The following is a 15,580-nucleotide window of genomic DNA, read 5'->3' as shown; positions in this document are numbered from 1 at the left end:
ACTGGGAAAGCCAGAATATTAAACATGCAGGCTTTTTACTTCACTATAAGAAGTTGACATTTTCCAACCAGAAACCTGGGAATGGATATGCTAGCACCTGGTGTGCTTTGCTGTTCTGAAAAGTCAGCCCTCACCAAAACCCCCAGAGTCCTGATGAGTATTGTTCCTCAGCCAGTAGAACCCATCCTCATGAAAAAAGGTCCCGTGTACTTTGTAAAAGACTTAGCTGCCATACTTGGTATAAACCCGTCCTTCCTAGTCACTTATCCTGAGTGCTGTTCTGCTGCCGTCAGTAGAACCCATTCTTGTAGGAAAGGTCACAGGGGCTCTCCGCTAAGGAGACGCACTTGGCAGAGGAGATTTGATGTAGCCATGCCTAAAGCTTTGTTGTGATAATTGCCACAAGAAAACTTTTCCCCAAAGTCTTACTGTGTTTAAATGTGGAAAGACAGACAGACAGGAAGGAAGGAAAGAAGGAGGGAGGGAGGGGGGAGGGAGGGAGGAAGGAAGGGAAGGAGGGAGGGAGGGAGAGACGGAGGGAAGGGACTCCACTTGGTGTCAGAGTCCAGAAGTATTGACCCAGCCCCAGGTAGCTAAAGATGAGCGGAAACTGTTTCATTCTCACCTGACCTGGATCGTTCTCTGATGGATGTAATGCCTGCTGGGACCCCCGCAGCAGCTGTGAAGATAAAGTAGGGACAGACCATAGGCTCCCTAGGCCATGGTGTGGTCATCATGTGTTCAGGAGGCCTGAGACAGTTTGATGAAGGACGGTGCCCTGATCACACTGTCCACTTGTGAGGACATGCACATACCTGAACATGTGTGTACAAAACAGGCCTCTTTGCAGAGTGGAACTTGCCTCCTTGAGCTCCGGGGCAGGCACAGAAGTACAGAGAAGACCTAATCCTTTCCCCACACAGAGCCTTATCACCTGTATTCACAAACCAAACTAGAACAGAAGGATGACTGGAAAATGTGTGCAGCCGAAGTCTTTGAGCCCCTGAGCCCCAGGGTGGTGTGAACTAAATCCACACTGGATGAATGGAAAGATATGGGAAGAGGCTACACACAGATGTGCCTGAATCTGTACATGGAGCAAGATATGCTCAGCTTTATAAAGATTTGACTTTATAGCACATTTTGAGTCAGGGCTGTACTATGGCTTGATCACAAACTATATACCCTATTTTGTCACCAGCCATGACACCAGTACATGAACCGAGACTGGCTATGAATAGCCCATATACTGGGAATGGTGCCATCTCTTTGGAGTGGATTCTGTGTCCTCCATTTGTGTGGTGTGTGTGTGTGTGTGTGTGTGTGTATTGTTGTATGCATGTTTGAAACGTGTGGGCATACAAGTATATGAGTGTGCATGCATGTGCATGAGGTCACGCACATGGAAGCCCCAAGCTGATGACTGGAGTCATCCTCGGCGCTCTTCCCCCTTCACTGAGACAGGCTCTCTCAATCAACCCCAGAGCTCGCCTGTTCAGCTAGGTTGCTGAGCTGGATTTCTCTGGGGAGTCTCTGAGTTCACCTTCCACTTTCTGAGGCTGGAATTATAGGGGAGCAGCTGCAGCCACTGAGCATTGTTCCCTGGGATCCAGGCATCCCAACTGTGGTCCTCATGTTTCCACGGCAACCACCCATGGCCTCCCCAACCCAGCACTCCCATCTTTAGAGGGGAATTAGGGGAAAACCCTAAGAGCAGTAGTAGTCATGGCGTGAAGATGATTTAAAATTCACAGTTCCACTGGAACTCAGCCATGGCCATGAGGGTGCTGTTGTCTGTGATATTTTCATGCCTGTGGGCAGAGCAAGCAAGTCCTTCTGGCAGAGACCTCCAGCTTGCAAAACTGAAGGATTTTCTGCCTAGCCCTTTACAGGAAGAGTTTACTAACTCAGCGTCTAAACTAGACTGGAGGTGGCAGACGGAGCCCCAGAGGTGGCCATCTTCAGACCCACCCTGACTCTTGAGCCTCCTGGCCCCCAAGTTTCCCCATTTTTTGAGAAGCATGGGGAAGCACGCAGTAATCAAAGGGGAGGAAGTATCAGGAAAGTCTAGCTCCCCTGTAGGCAGCCACCTAGGACCTGCTGCAGGTGTCAGCGCGTGGGGCACCTGCTGTCTGTCCCTTGGAGGATGTCACCAGGGCTCAGTTAACTGCTTCCCTGTCTCTTTTCTTCTAGCTTTGTCCGCACTGCCATCCCTTTCACCCAAGAACCACAACGGGATAAGCCCGCCAATGTCCAGCCTTACTACCTCTACGGATCCAAGGTAAACAGTCCTGTCCCATCTCCCCTGTGATAGACAGATGGAAAAGTGTTCCCAGAATCAGCAAGGCCACAGGGCGTGTTACTCAAGAGGAACATTGAATACCAGGCAGAATCCACTGCAAGTACATCGGTCTTTATTGGTTCAGAGCTGGCAGGGATAGGGTAAAAGGCTCTGGCAGGAGGGAGCTGGGCAGAAGCCGAGGTGAGGGGTGAGCACTATGCCGAGGTTGGTGGGTCAGTGGGTACATGGGGAGTTTCCTTGTGGCTTCCCAGTTTCTGGGCTCTGTAAGTACTAGAGCTTTGCAGACAGAGCTTGAAGGCCATTGTAGGGGTCTGGAGCTATCTCTGAGAGGAAGGTCTCCTACCTCATGTGGCTTTTTCACATGCGCACATCTTCATGCCAAGTAATTGTCCCCACGGGGTCCATTCTAAGTCCTCAGGCTTTCTGCCCATTCACTCAGTGGCAGTTAGTATATAGCCCTTGTAGGCCAGACATGGGTTAGACTGTACATGCTCAGTGCCCATCAGGGGTGAAGAGACATAACCTGTATCCACCCATACTCTCATTCCCACAGTTGTGAAGGGGAATCGCTTCCACCAAGTCCCACCAAGGTCACCATATGTACAATTTAGTCCTGACAGTAAGGGCTCATGAGGAAGGAATAGAGAAATATGTCTCCCACCAAAAGAAGAGGCCAGTGATTTTCTTGCTGACAGAACAAAAACAGCCACCTTTGACCCCGTTTCCAAACTAAGCAGAGATAAGCCAGGTTGACTATGATGGTGTGAGGTCAGGAGAGCCTTAGGAGTGCGGTGAACCCAGAGAAGCTGTGGCTAGGGCACCTAGCAGGTATGAGGAGGATGCTAGAGGGGACAGGTGCCTTCTCCAGAGAGGTCAAACTATTTAAGGTAATTTTCTCAAACCTAGAGAAGCTTTTCATCCAGGTGCGGTAACACTCGCCTGTCCTAGCCCTGAAGGGGCTGAGGCAGAGGAACTGTTCCGAGTTCAAGGACAGTCTAGTCTACGTGGCCAGTTCTAGTCAGCCAAGATTGTTGTGAGACTGCACCCCCATACACAGAAGAAAAAAAAAAGAAAAAGGAAGGGGGGGAAGGGAAGAATGGGGAGGGCTTTGCAGAGGTCATTTCAAGAGGCTCACAGACATGGGTCACAAACTAAAAATCACACTTCCCTTCCCTGTTCTCTTTCGAACCTTATGTTATATAAAGGGAAGACATTTATGTTAATGTTAACGCTAGTCTCTTCAGCACTGCCTGGCCTCCCTTTGTATCAAACACCAGAGAGCAGGTCTTAAGCCCAGAGTCATTCATTGACTGGCAAGGTGGTCATCAAACTTAATATTATTTTGGGTGTTGTATTTTGTCTTACTTCTACTCCCTTCTATTTACAACCACAGGGGCCTGGGTTTTTGTTTCTGGGGTAATACAAAGCTATCTTCTAGGACTCTATGTTCTAAAGCTGTGTTCTATTTAAATAAAAGGCCTTGACTGCTAGTGATAAATAGTGAGAAGCCAGTCTGTGGCTTTTTTTTTTTTTTTTTTTTAATGAACCTGGAGGTGCAAGATGTGGTGTGTGATTGCCTGAAAGTTAGAATAGGGCCTTGGGACCTTTTACAAAGAATGACTGAAAACGTAGCTCATGGTCGGCCCCTGTCCCAGCATTTCGTCCAAGTACTATGCCAGATTCAGGTCTAGCTACATTTCCTGTCCATCACATGATTTTAATATTGAAACAGGTCTTCAGATCTTCACTAGGCCTCCAAATGGACAATACTGAAACAAGGCCTTGTCTGCCCCTGACGTGCCTTGAGGGTCTGTGTTTTCCAGCTTGGGGACCATTGTCACATGGCATCTATACAGCACTGACATGTGAGAGGACAGAAGCAGGAGGTCTGTAGGCAAATTCTCACACAGGACCATTACGGAGAGCATTTTAAGCCTAGGGAAATGGGGTGTCTCCTTACCGCTGCTCACTCCTTATAGTGAGGCAGGATGGCTGGTTGGTCACCAACCTCTCTAGCTAAGGCCACCACATCTAAGACATCCTGGCTGGCTTCAGCTTCCGGTTCGGCTTCAGCTCTGGCCCCAGAGTTCTTGCGTGGCAGTTCCTCCAGGGGGAACCCCTGCAGGTCTTCTTCCCTCTGACCAAGAGCTGGGGTCTCCTCAGGCCATCTTACCAACCCGTTGGCTTCCTCCATGTGGCCAGCTCTATAAGACCACCGAGGTTCGTGACAACGGATGCACCAGAACTGGAGGCAGATGAAGGCCAGCACTGCAGTGAAGCAGGCCAGCAGGATGGCCATCAGCACCCAAAGGGAAATCTGGGGGTCCACCAGGGAGCCCCCGGCAGCCAGCGGACTCTTATCCAGGGTGTGGAACATGGTGCAGTAGTGACTGTATGGGAAGGCAGCCTTCTTGCAGCTGATGCAGAGGAAGTAGAGAGTGGAAGGAGCGAGGTGTTCCAGTGCCACTGAGGTGATGGTTCGAGGCACCTTCTCCTCGCGATGGAAGCTATAGCGCAGATAGCTGGAGAAGATACTGTTCCAGTTGGGCCTATACATAATATGGTAGTAGTCCTCTAAGCAGGGCTCCGAGGATGACCAGGAGACGATGGCTCCTGTATAAGACACGTTCCCAACCTCAATGTTCATCCCGGTTCTGGAACCAAATCACAGTGAAGAGTGACATCCTCCTCCCTCAGTATTGGACATAACCCTAGCCCCTGTAGGTTGAGCACATGAGATGGCCACAGACACTGACGTCATTACATAGACAAAAGAAAATGGAGGTCCAGAGGTTATGCTAGCAAACCAGCAGCAGGATACAGGTAGGAATGAGGACTGGCTCATGACAAAACTTGTAGCCCTCAGGCTCAAGATGCGCCAGCATGGTCCCAGCCACAGCCCGTCCTGACTGAAATCCCTTACTGACAACATTGTTCTCGGCCCTTATAAACACTGGCAGTGTGAAGAGAGCTCCATGGAATCTCAGAACCTTATGCTTCTCAGCCCCATTCCTTCCTGACCTCCTGCCTCTGCTGCGAATGCTGTGAACTGTTACCTAGAACATTCTGCCCAGTGGCAGAGACTCACTCTGGTCCCCCCACCCCCCCCACCCCCAGCAGCGATCCACCTCAAGGCTCTGCCAGTATTTTGTTTTGTCAAAGCCTAAGGTACAAGAAATTAGTTTCCATGGTCAAGCTCATCAGCTCCCAGGATAGCTTAATGTCTAATAGTCTCATGACTTCTAAAAGTAGCAACAGTACTACAACTTTTGTGACTTTCTAACCCACTGGTTCCCAACCTTCCTAATGCTGCAACCCTTTAATACAGTTCCTCATGTAGTGGTGACCTCCAACCGTAAAATTATTTTTATTGCTACTTCATAACTATAATTTTGCTACCATCATAAATTGTAATGTAAATATTTGTGTTTTCCAATGGTCATTTGACACCTCCCCCCAAAGAGGTTGTGACCCACGGCAAGTAAACAGTTGGTGCATTCAGGCTGTGCTAAATGGCTTCCTGTACAATAACACACTCCATTCCACCTTATTATTGAGCAGCCTAGAATATCAGCTCACGAGAAGAGAGAGAACTTACACTCAGCCACTGTGTGTCAACGTAAAGCCACTGAGTTTAGTAATAGATTATTATTATTGTTACTATTATTACTAGTTATTACTAATGAGGTGCCCTGGTTGGCAGTATGGCAGGTGAGCCCTGTTCAGATTGTAAGCCTTTCGGCTTTGGTAAGAGAGAGGCATCAAGGTTTTTGGCTTTTCTTTCATTCTATCTAAGAGAGAGAGAGAAAGATCTCCTTCTGAATTCCCCCTGATCAAACATCTAGACAAGGGTAGCCAGCCTCTATATGTTCCCATCTCCCTCTGCTTCCTCCATTCCCCATCCCCAGCCAGAAGTGCAGATGCCGCGGTAGATAGAAATGGTGCAAATGGGCACTTTTAGCCGGAAGTGAAGATTAAGCCAGACTGATTTCTGTTTTTATGCTTGTGCTGTTAGGGTAGGTAAGCCAGGGGAAAATGCAACAAGCATGAAGTAATTTTTCCATCCTTGCTTTTCATCTCTCGAGACAGTGAAATGCTTGAGAAAGCAGATTACTCCTTTCCGTGTGGCTGGGAATTTCCACCCAGTAAATGGGCAATGCAAAAGACAAGACATGGGTACGCAGACCCTTCCGGGGATGGGTGTTGGAAGGAAACTGATTTACTCCCCATCGGGTCTCTCGATGCATGCCCACCTCCCCACCCAGGGACCTACACGTCCAACAAACACACTTCCAACCTCCATAAATGGGGCGGAATTCATACCCTGTGATACACAGGCACCGCGCTCTGTAAAACGCCCCCATCAGGGTAACTGGGAATCCTAGTCACACACCTTCCCTTCTGTTTGACTCCCCTCTGCTGCTGGCTGTCTTATGGCCCGGCTTCCCTGCGGCAGACATTTTAAAGAGCCTCTACCGAGGATGCTTCTTCAGCATCTCCAGCTTCCAGGGACGAATCCATCTCCCTGTGTTTATTTTTCTTCCTGTCTCCTGTCTCTAAACTCTTCCATTTTTAGCTATCCGGTCCCCACAGCCTGGCCCCTCTCCAGGCAGAGTGTGAAAGGAAAAGCCATTTTTATTTCCAAGGCGGCCGTCCGTGTCTCTTACCTGATGCTCGCAGTATATCTGGTTTAGACGTCTCCCCTCTGAGACAGAGCGGACCAGATCCCAGATGATGTGTTCCTCCCTCCTCCGCACCAGGCTCTCCTTGATGTCTCTCTCGCCACTGAGTAATTCCACTGTCGCCTCCAGTGCTCACATTATTCATTCTTCAAATCAGCATCATTCACCATGGCAACCAGCAGGCATCTACGCACAATGCTTTCAGGGACCAGTCTGAGTCGGCTTTTGCCAGTGAAAGGAGCTTTGGCTCCTAGAGCCAAAAAATGGGCAGCACTCTGCAGGATAGCATATTCTCGTGGTGCTTCTGTGTTTTCTCTGTAGTTGAATTGTATCTCCCTCTCTCTCTCTATGTCTCTCTCTTTGTCTGTCTCTGTTTCTCTCTCTCTCTCTCTCTCTCTCTCTCTCTCTCTCTCTCTCTCTCTCTGTGTGTGTGTGTGTGTGTGTGTGTGTGTGTGTGTGTGTATGTGAGTGCGTGTTCAGGTACACAGGTACATGTTATACCTGTGAAGAGATCAGAAGGCAGCCGTAAGTGTCATTTCTCAGGAAAACGTCCACTTTCCGTTAGAGACGAAGTCTCTCATCAGCCTGGAATTCCACCAAGCAGGCTAAGGCTAGCTGGCCGGTGAACTTGGCAAGCTCTGAGAATACAAACGCACACCACAATGCCTGGCATTTTTATGTGGGTTCTGGGGGTCCTGAAGCTCCTCGAGGTAAGGGGTTTACTGCTGAGCCACCTGGCAGGCTGACTAGCGATTACCTTCTTACTCCATCTAGTTCTGTGGACAGTGGTTTCCAACGCAAAGATGCCCTTCTCAGCTCCATGGCCAGCCGCAAACTCACCCCCATCCTCTCCTCCTCCCCTGTAACCCCTCCCCTACCTGGATATCTCCTTCCTCCTTCTCACTTCCTGCACTGCTTTTGGTACGGTTCTGGGCAAGATTGTTTTATCGTCTGGATCCCAGTTCCTTCATCTGTAATCTTTGAACACATTTCAAATACCTGTACCCTTGCCAAGATTGCTCAACCATTATATCCCTTGAACTGGGTTGAATGGTGGCTCCTCGACATCAACTTCAGAACATGCCTTACTCAGAAGTAGAGCCTCCATGGGCAGTAATTAGTTAAGGATCTCAAGATGAAGTCATCCTTGATTAAATCTATTGGCCGGAGTCTTTCTAAGAGAAAGGAGAAGGTTTGCACCCATGGAGACATACGAAGGAGGAAAAGCCAATGACCATGGGTGGGGGTGACAAGGAGCAGTCCTGCAGACATGTTGACTTTGGGCTTCCTGTCTACAGGACTGTGTGAGAAGGCATTCTGTCACTGTTGAGCCACCATGTTTGTGCCAGCTTGTCACGGCATTCTAGGAATTTTAGCACCACTCTCCGCCTGGTTGGAGTTCTCAGCACAGACATAGGAACAGCCGCTTGCCAGTCAGTCACCTGACATTGACGAGAGAAATGGAAGCTGGTTAGTTAGTGTTCTTGGGGCAGATGGGACCCAGTCTGCTTTTTCTTTGAGGACTCCTGACTCTGTTTATCCCAAATCTCTTCCTGTTCTCCTCAACATTACAAGTATATATCACCCTCATCTGTACAAGAGCCTGAACATGGTGTGTGTGTGTGTGTGTGTGTGTGTGTGTGTGTGTGTGTGTGTGTGTGTGTTTTCTGGTGTATGTGTGTGGATGCATGTGAATGTGTATGTCCATCCAGATGCCAGAAGCTGATATTGGGTATCCGATGTCTTCCTCAATCACTAGCCACCTAATCTCTCGCAGCACGATCTCTTACTTGAATGAACCCAGAGCTCACTGATGTCACTGATTTAAACTAGCCGGCTAGCCCTGAGGATCCTGCCTCAGCCTCCTGTGTGCTGGGATTACACCGCAGGCCATGTTTGCCCAGCATTTACATAGATGCGAGAGATCTAAACCCAGCCCTCACAATTGCATGGTAAATGCTTCACCCTGGGAGCCCTAGATTTGGATTTTACATGCATACACACACACACACACACACACACACACACCTATATGCCTCTCTGGCTATGATCGACCTCAGAAAGATGCACACATACGTTTCCATCTTTGTGGGAACTAAAAAGCTAATTCCAAAGAAAAGAAAGCAGTGGGTCTCATGAGCCTGGAGAGAGTGGGAAACAGAGGTCAGGTAGGAAAGGTGCCGCTGGAGAGAAGGAAGAACTCCCAGCGCTCTACAGCAGGGCAGGATAGCTGTGATGGACAGCAGTCCATTGTTTCCGAGTAGCAATAGAGAGGATTTTGAATATCCTCTGCACAGAACTGTCTGAGGTCATGGATATGTCAGGCCTCGCTGAGATCTGTATGTGCTGAGTGTCACGCCGTATCCCATAAATACATACAGTGACTATGAGTCAGTGAAAGATATGTTTTCAGAAGTCGGCCTCCTCCTTGGTTCTTGGACAAAGCATCCAAGTCAAGCTATGAAGGACACTTGGTGAGCCAGAGGAGGCTGCCTAGTGAGTCACCACTGCCAGGGCAAGGGGCTCCGGAGGTGTGGAGTCCCGGGGTGCACGGTGTTCTTGATCAGATAGGTGCTCTCTGTCTTCCCCTTGGCATGTACTCTCACTAGGAGCCTGCCTTAAACCTGCTCTAGGCAAACCCACAGCAAGTCCCTTCTCAAATGCCAATGGTGGCACCCTGCAGGGCTTCCTCTCTCCACAGAAGGCCAGCACTGCAGCTCGCAGGTGTCCTTTCAAAGGTTACTCTGAGGGGAATAAAAATGGTAGAGTTAGCCTGAGAAGGGATGCGGCAAAACTCCATCCTTCCCCCGCAGAGTGGGATCTGCTCCCACTGGAAGAACCAGGGCACTTGGAGAATGTGAGGCCCCGCAGCCCCCTCATTTCCCAGTTCCCAAAAACCGAAGGGTTGTAGCTCGATTGGTAGAACGTCCACCTAGCATGCTGGGCTTAGTGCCCGGCCCTTCACCGCCCAGATGTGGTGGCTCCACCTGTAATCGGCACTCCAGAGGTGGAGCAAGGGATCAGAAGCTGTAGGTCATCCTGGGCTATGCCTCTTAAAAACAGTGAAACCAAATCCCACGAGGAGACACGGCATTCCTCAGGCTACATGTCCGTAAAGTGGCTGGGGTGAAGTCAGAGTCCCTGGCTCTGGTATTATCACTTACCCACAGCAAATGGAAATCAACCTCGAATGAGGGTCCCTGGCGCCTACTGGGAGTGAGGAAATGACCCGAGGGTATGCCTCTGTCCCTGAGCTAGGTTGATACTTGGGAAGGTGTGGTACCCAAGTAGCAGGCCTTAGGACAGCGACTCTCAAACTCCTTAATACTGCAACCCTTTGATACAGTTCCTCAGGCTGTGGTGATGCCCAACCATAAAGTTTTCATTGCTACTTCACAACTGTAATTTTCCTACTGCTATGAATTATAAGTGTCCGATATGCAGGATATCTGATAATACACACCCAGTTGTGACCTACAGATTAGGAAACACTGCTTTAGGATGTCCAGCTCAGAGGCAAATTGTGGATGTGTGACCTTAGACACAGTCCCTCCCTCTCCCATGCTCAGCGATACAGCACGGACGTCCGCAGTGCCTGCTTTACGGTACCGATGACCGCATCCATGTCTGTAACGAGCTGGCCTTAGACACAGTAGCTCACGCTATTAGGAGAAAGACATTGGGTCGAAACTATTCTCTGTGCTTCTTGAAGCTCTGCCTTGAGGCCCTCAAAAAAAAAAAAAACAAGATTCACACTACCAATTGCACACACAGCCTTGCTTCGTTCACCCCCTTAAATCAGCATTGTGGGTTTTAATTTTCTGGTGCATCACTTGTTGTGCATAAATGAAAGGATATGGAAAGGTTAGAGATAGCACACAACCCAGAAATAACCCCTGGCAACACGTGGTACGCTTTCCATTTTCTTCTGTGTATTCACATGACAGCGTGAGACCGAACACAGCAAGGATGGAAAGTCAGGCTGACCGGACTCTCCCAGAGCCGGATTACAGGACAATGGTGCTTCAAGCCTAGGCCGTGTGGTCAGAGTCTGGGCTCCTGACTGGTCCCCAATGGCCAGTGGCACTGCTTGCATTTGGGTCTCTGTCTCACCCCACCTGCTTTGCCTTGAGAGGTAGAGGGACAAGACAAGGCACAATGGATTCCAGAATGACAGGGACTTGCACAGAGCTGAGAGACCCTGCAGAGAGCATGCGGCTGCCTGGAAGTAACTGAGGAAATTGTGGGAAACGGCAGCTCACTGGGGGACCTGCCAGCAAGCATTTTCTCTTGGGAACATCCTGTGCTCTGGAGTCCGAGTACACCTGCCTCAGAACTGTCACACAGGAGGATGCCATCAAAGTGAATATATGAACAGGCAATTTTAAAAAAATCTCTTCCCTGAGCTCTACGATATCATACAGCTGCCTTCAGAATGATACAGATGTCAGCGCAAATGATTCGCTCTTTTAATCACTGCCCAGGATTCCAGCTTTTAGAGGCCGTTGGCGTTTCCTTTTGTTAGCTCGCTCGTCACAAGCTACACTGTGCTTCTGTCTCAGCCATGAACTGATTGATTATAGCAACTCTGTCCAACTCTTCCCAACCCATCCCCATTAGGTCATGGTCCAGAGGGTCCAAGCCTCTCCAGACAGCCGGGTCCATCTTCGTCAGCCTGGGTGTCAACACATCTCACGGTACTGACCTAGGCTGGTGACACCAACCAGCCCAGGTGATAAAACTATCAAGAAGGCTCCCAAGGGCACATCACGTCACCTCCCCTCCCTCATGCCCCTGGGCTCCACCGCATGGCATCCTCCATCAAAGCTTTTATGATTATAGCTGCACCTGCTTGTCTCCCATGGACTTTGGCTCTCCTGCGTGGAGACGGTGTTGTCTTCCCAGCTCTCTCGGCTAATACCAGTTCCCACAGACAGACATCCTCATCCTGGAACTGTTTTAGGACAAAGTCTTTGTAGGTGTGATTAATGAGAGATCTTAAGACGGCAGAGGAACCTGCATTGTCAGGGTGAGCTCTGAATCATCGCGAGTTGCCTTACAGGAGAATAACCCGGCAGGACAGCGTGATAGGAAGAGTGAGAAGCTAAGAGAGATGTGCTCACAAAATAGGGGTTTTAGCACCTCGAAGAAGTGAGTAACAGATTCCCTGCTGGAGCCTTCGGGAAGAATGAGGACAAGCTAAACCTCAGTGGGGGACCAGCACTGCTAATTTTGGATTCGCAGCCACCAAAATATATCAAGAACCCGGTAGGGTTCGTAGTGATGTCTTAGAGTGGCCACAGAAAGCCTGCTGGGCAGCATAAAGGAGTTACAAGGTGGAAGATGTAGGTGTAGTAATACACACCTTTAACCCCAACAGTCAGCAGGCAGAAGAAGGCCGGTCTGTTGGGATTTTGATGCCAGTGTGGCGTACATTGAGAGTTCAAAGCCAGCCAGGGATATGTAATGAGACTGTCTGAAAAACAAGAACCAAAAATACCCTTGTCAGGAAGCAGGACACCCTTGTGTGTCTGTGTGTGGGCAAATGAATGCTGATTATAAAGAAAGGGGTCTGGGGGCTGGAGAGGTGGCTCAGAGGTTAAGAGTATTGGCTGTTCTTCCAGAGGGTCCTGAGTTCAATTCCCAGCAACCACATGGTGGCTCACAACCATCTATAGAGAAAGGGCTTTGGGTTAGACGTGGCTTTGGTTTCCTCCAGAAATCTAATCTGTCATCTGACATTCCAAGTGTCACAGAGTGGGCATGATCTCTTGGAGCTGGGAGGTTCTGTTCCTTTTGACTTTTCCAAAGCGCTTAACTCACGGCTCAGGAAAGGAGCTTTGTGTTTTTAGGTCCCTTTTATGTCCCTTCTTTGGGTCCATCAACCCATGGACAGAGCACCCCAGAGAGGAACTCAGAGGCTGGATGGACCCCAGCCCCACAGCTAAGGATCAGGAAGTGACAGGCAGGCAAGTCAGTGCTTTTCCCAAGCTCTAACAAGGGATCTGAACCTGTGACTAGGTGGACTGACCCATGAAGCGTGTTCCTGTCCAGGGTGTGAGGTGTGTTATTTCGGGCATCCTGTCGATACTGACCTGCGGTAGTTTTAGGGAGCTGAGCTATAGCTAGCTAGCTCTCCAGCCCCAGTCAGAGCCCTGTGTTTGTTTGTAGACTGCTGGCATCCACGAGAGAAACCACAACACAAACAGGAAGTAAGGATGGGTTTTAGTCTCGGGATCTCTGAAAATAGTAATTGTGATTCCAGAGAGCAGAGGGGCAGCGTACTTACAAATTGGGTTAGCCATGTAATAGAACTCATTGTTTGGTGGCTGGCAATGCCGACCATCTGGTTGAGAGATGGAGGTGCAGATGGTCAGTGTTAGGCTTGTTTGGGTTCAGTTTGGTTTGGTTTTGACTCTGGTGGGTTTCAAGTCTCCTGTAGACTGGCCTCACATTCCTGATGCCCCTGCTCCCACCTTGGAAGTACTGGAATCACAGGCCTGACCCATCACGGCTGGTGCAGCGGTAACTGTTACATCGGGTACATTTTCCCCAAGGTTGTTTTTGTTCGGTTCTGTTTTGTTTTAGAAGTTATCTACTAGTGATACTTAACAGCGTCCACCAGACCAAACCCAGCATTTCTTTTGTTAAAGTCTTGTGGGTAGGCCATCGTGATAACCTATCGGGTGAAGGCTCCTGGTGCATAACCCTGATGATCTAAGTTCAAACCCGACCCCCAGAAGTTGCCCTCTGACCTCCACATACACACACTGTGGGCATGCGCTAGCCCACATATACATACCTAGGATACCACATAAAATTAAATTTAAAGGAAACTGCCATTTGCTATTTTGGAAACTGTAACCTGCTCTAGTTTATTTCTTGATCTAAGTTTAAACAAATCTGGCTTCACATGGACTACTAGGTATCTAGTTAGTCCCATCAGACAGCCTCCACCATCAGACAGCCTCCACTATCAGACAGCCGTCGCAGCCTGAGTTAGTGAGCAGTGAGTGAAGACAGTTTGGTGTGAGAGATGAGTGACAAATGTCCAGAGTCCCAAGTCACACTGCATTCCTGTTTTTTCTTTGCCGAACATCAGAAAATGCCCAGGCTCCCCTATTCCCACATTTTCTCAATAGGGCCCAGCCTCCTGCTGAGCCAGCAGGTCAGAAGGGTGCCCTTTGGGGGGGTGTGTGTGTGCATGTCCTGTTCTGCATGCGTGTGTTTCCTGTTGCATGCGTGTGGTGGGTTTGGGGATGGGGTGGGGAGCTTGTTCACTTAGGAGGTGGAATGGAAATCTACAGATTTCTGCTGGCTTTACTGCCTCGTAAGCTTCCCATCTATCCTGACATAGGATTGGCACCAGAGACCTCCTAAGCGTACCAAGTGGGCTGGGGGAGTGTGTGGCATTTTGTGTAACCCTTGTATGGTAAAAATAATTCCAAAGTGTTTTTCCTCTGCCTAAAACTGAGAAGGCCTACTGAACAGTCTGCATATACCTGAAAGTCTGTTTTCTTTGAGCTGCTAGGAGGTGCTGGGTACTGGGAGGTCCTCAGGGGAGGACAGAGGCTTGTGGGATGGCTAACAAGGACAAGCTCCTACCAAGAGAGCAGCGGGGATGACACCTTGGAAGGTAGTGAGCTAGTGCCTCTCTCCCAGCGTCCTCCTCTGGGTGAGGGCTGCCCATGTGTGCTGGGCTGAACTTACTTCTGCCATGCTTTGAATGTAGAACAAAATCTGCATTTGAAGGCTCGTTCTGTCACATGCTCCCAGCCCTGATTTCTGTCCTGTCCCCTGTGGGGTACACGCTATATTGTTTAGACCTCATGTATTGAGGGGATCACCATGGTGGCCATGGTTTCTCAGGGGCCAGGGCCGAGAAAGACACTGTACTTTCCTCGTCTTTCTTAGAGAAGTAAGATTAAGGATTTTCATGGGTGCCTCCATACCTAAGTAAGCATCTCGATTACCGCTTTGTGTATCTTCCCTGTGAAACTTCCAAGTGCCATCTTCTTAGGAGAAACCAAAGGCTGGAAATAATTTCTTTATTCAAGTAGTTAACTGGGGCTCTGCAGGAGGATGTGCTGTAAGTTCAAGGCCAGTGTGGGCTGCATAGTGAATACCGGGCAAGCCAGAGCTGCATAACAAGAGTCTGTCTCACAAAATAATAATAAGCAGGGGTCCTGGGATTCGAACCTAGCTGTGACTGTGCTCTCCCTAGGGCCCATCTGGGAGTCTCAAGGTAGGAAAATAAAGACTCAGAACAAAACAATAGCTGGTTGCAGTCACCACTCCTGTCTCAGTTAGGGTTTACTGCTGTGAACAGATACCGTGACCAAAGCAACTCTTATAAAGAACAACATTTAATTAGGGCTGACTTACAGGTTCAGAGGTTCAGTCCATTATCATCAAGGTGGGAGCATGGCAACATCCAGGCAGGCATGGTGCAGGAGGAGCTGAGAGGTCTACATCTTCATCTGAAGGCTGCTAGCAGAATACTGGCTTCCAGGGAGCTAGGATGAGGGTCTTAAAGCCCACACCCACAGTGACACACCTACACTAACAAGGCCACACCTACTCCAATAGGGCCACC

The 15,580-nt window shown here is 49.3% G+C and overlaps 2 protein-coding genes across 2 annotated transcripts in view; one reads left to right on the top strand and one right to left on the bottom strand.

The window, feature by feature from the left end:
* Cyfip2 (cytoplasmic FMR1 interacting protein 2) overlaps positions 1–15,580 on the top strand; it is a 100,865-nt gene that overhangs the window by 52,579 nt on the left and 32,706 nt on the right. The window contains exon 24 of the mRNA XM_032913809.1: positions 2,194–2,281. Coding sequence (XP_032769700.1) covers positions 2,194–2,281 — 88 coding nt within the window. The remainder of the gene's footprint in view (positions 1–2,193; positions 2,282–15,580) is intronic.
* Positions 2,404–7,148, bottom strand: Fndc9 (fibronectin type III domain containing 9). Its single transcript, XM_032913808.1, has 2 exons — positions 6,970–7,148; positions 2,404–4,956 (listed from the first exon to the last, which is right to left on the bottom strand). The coding sequence occupies exon 2, from the start codon at positions 4,947–4,949 to the stop codon at positions 4,269–4,271; it is 681 nt and encodes a 226-aa protein (XP_032769699.1). The 5' UTR covers positions 4,950–4,956; positions 6,970–7,148; the 3' UTR covers positions 2,404–4,268.

The sequence above is a fragment of the Rattus rattus genome, chromosome 9 (genome assembly GCF_011064425.1).
Source record: "Rattus rattus isolate New Zealand chromosome 9, Rrattus_CSIRO_v1, whole genome shotgun sequence".
In the NCBI taxonomy this organism is placed as follows: Eukaryota; Metazoa; Chordata; class Mammalia; order Rodentia; family Muridae; genus Rattus; species Rattus rattus.
This window is presented reverse-complemented; position numbering and strand designations above follow the sequence as displayed.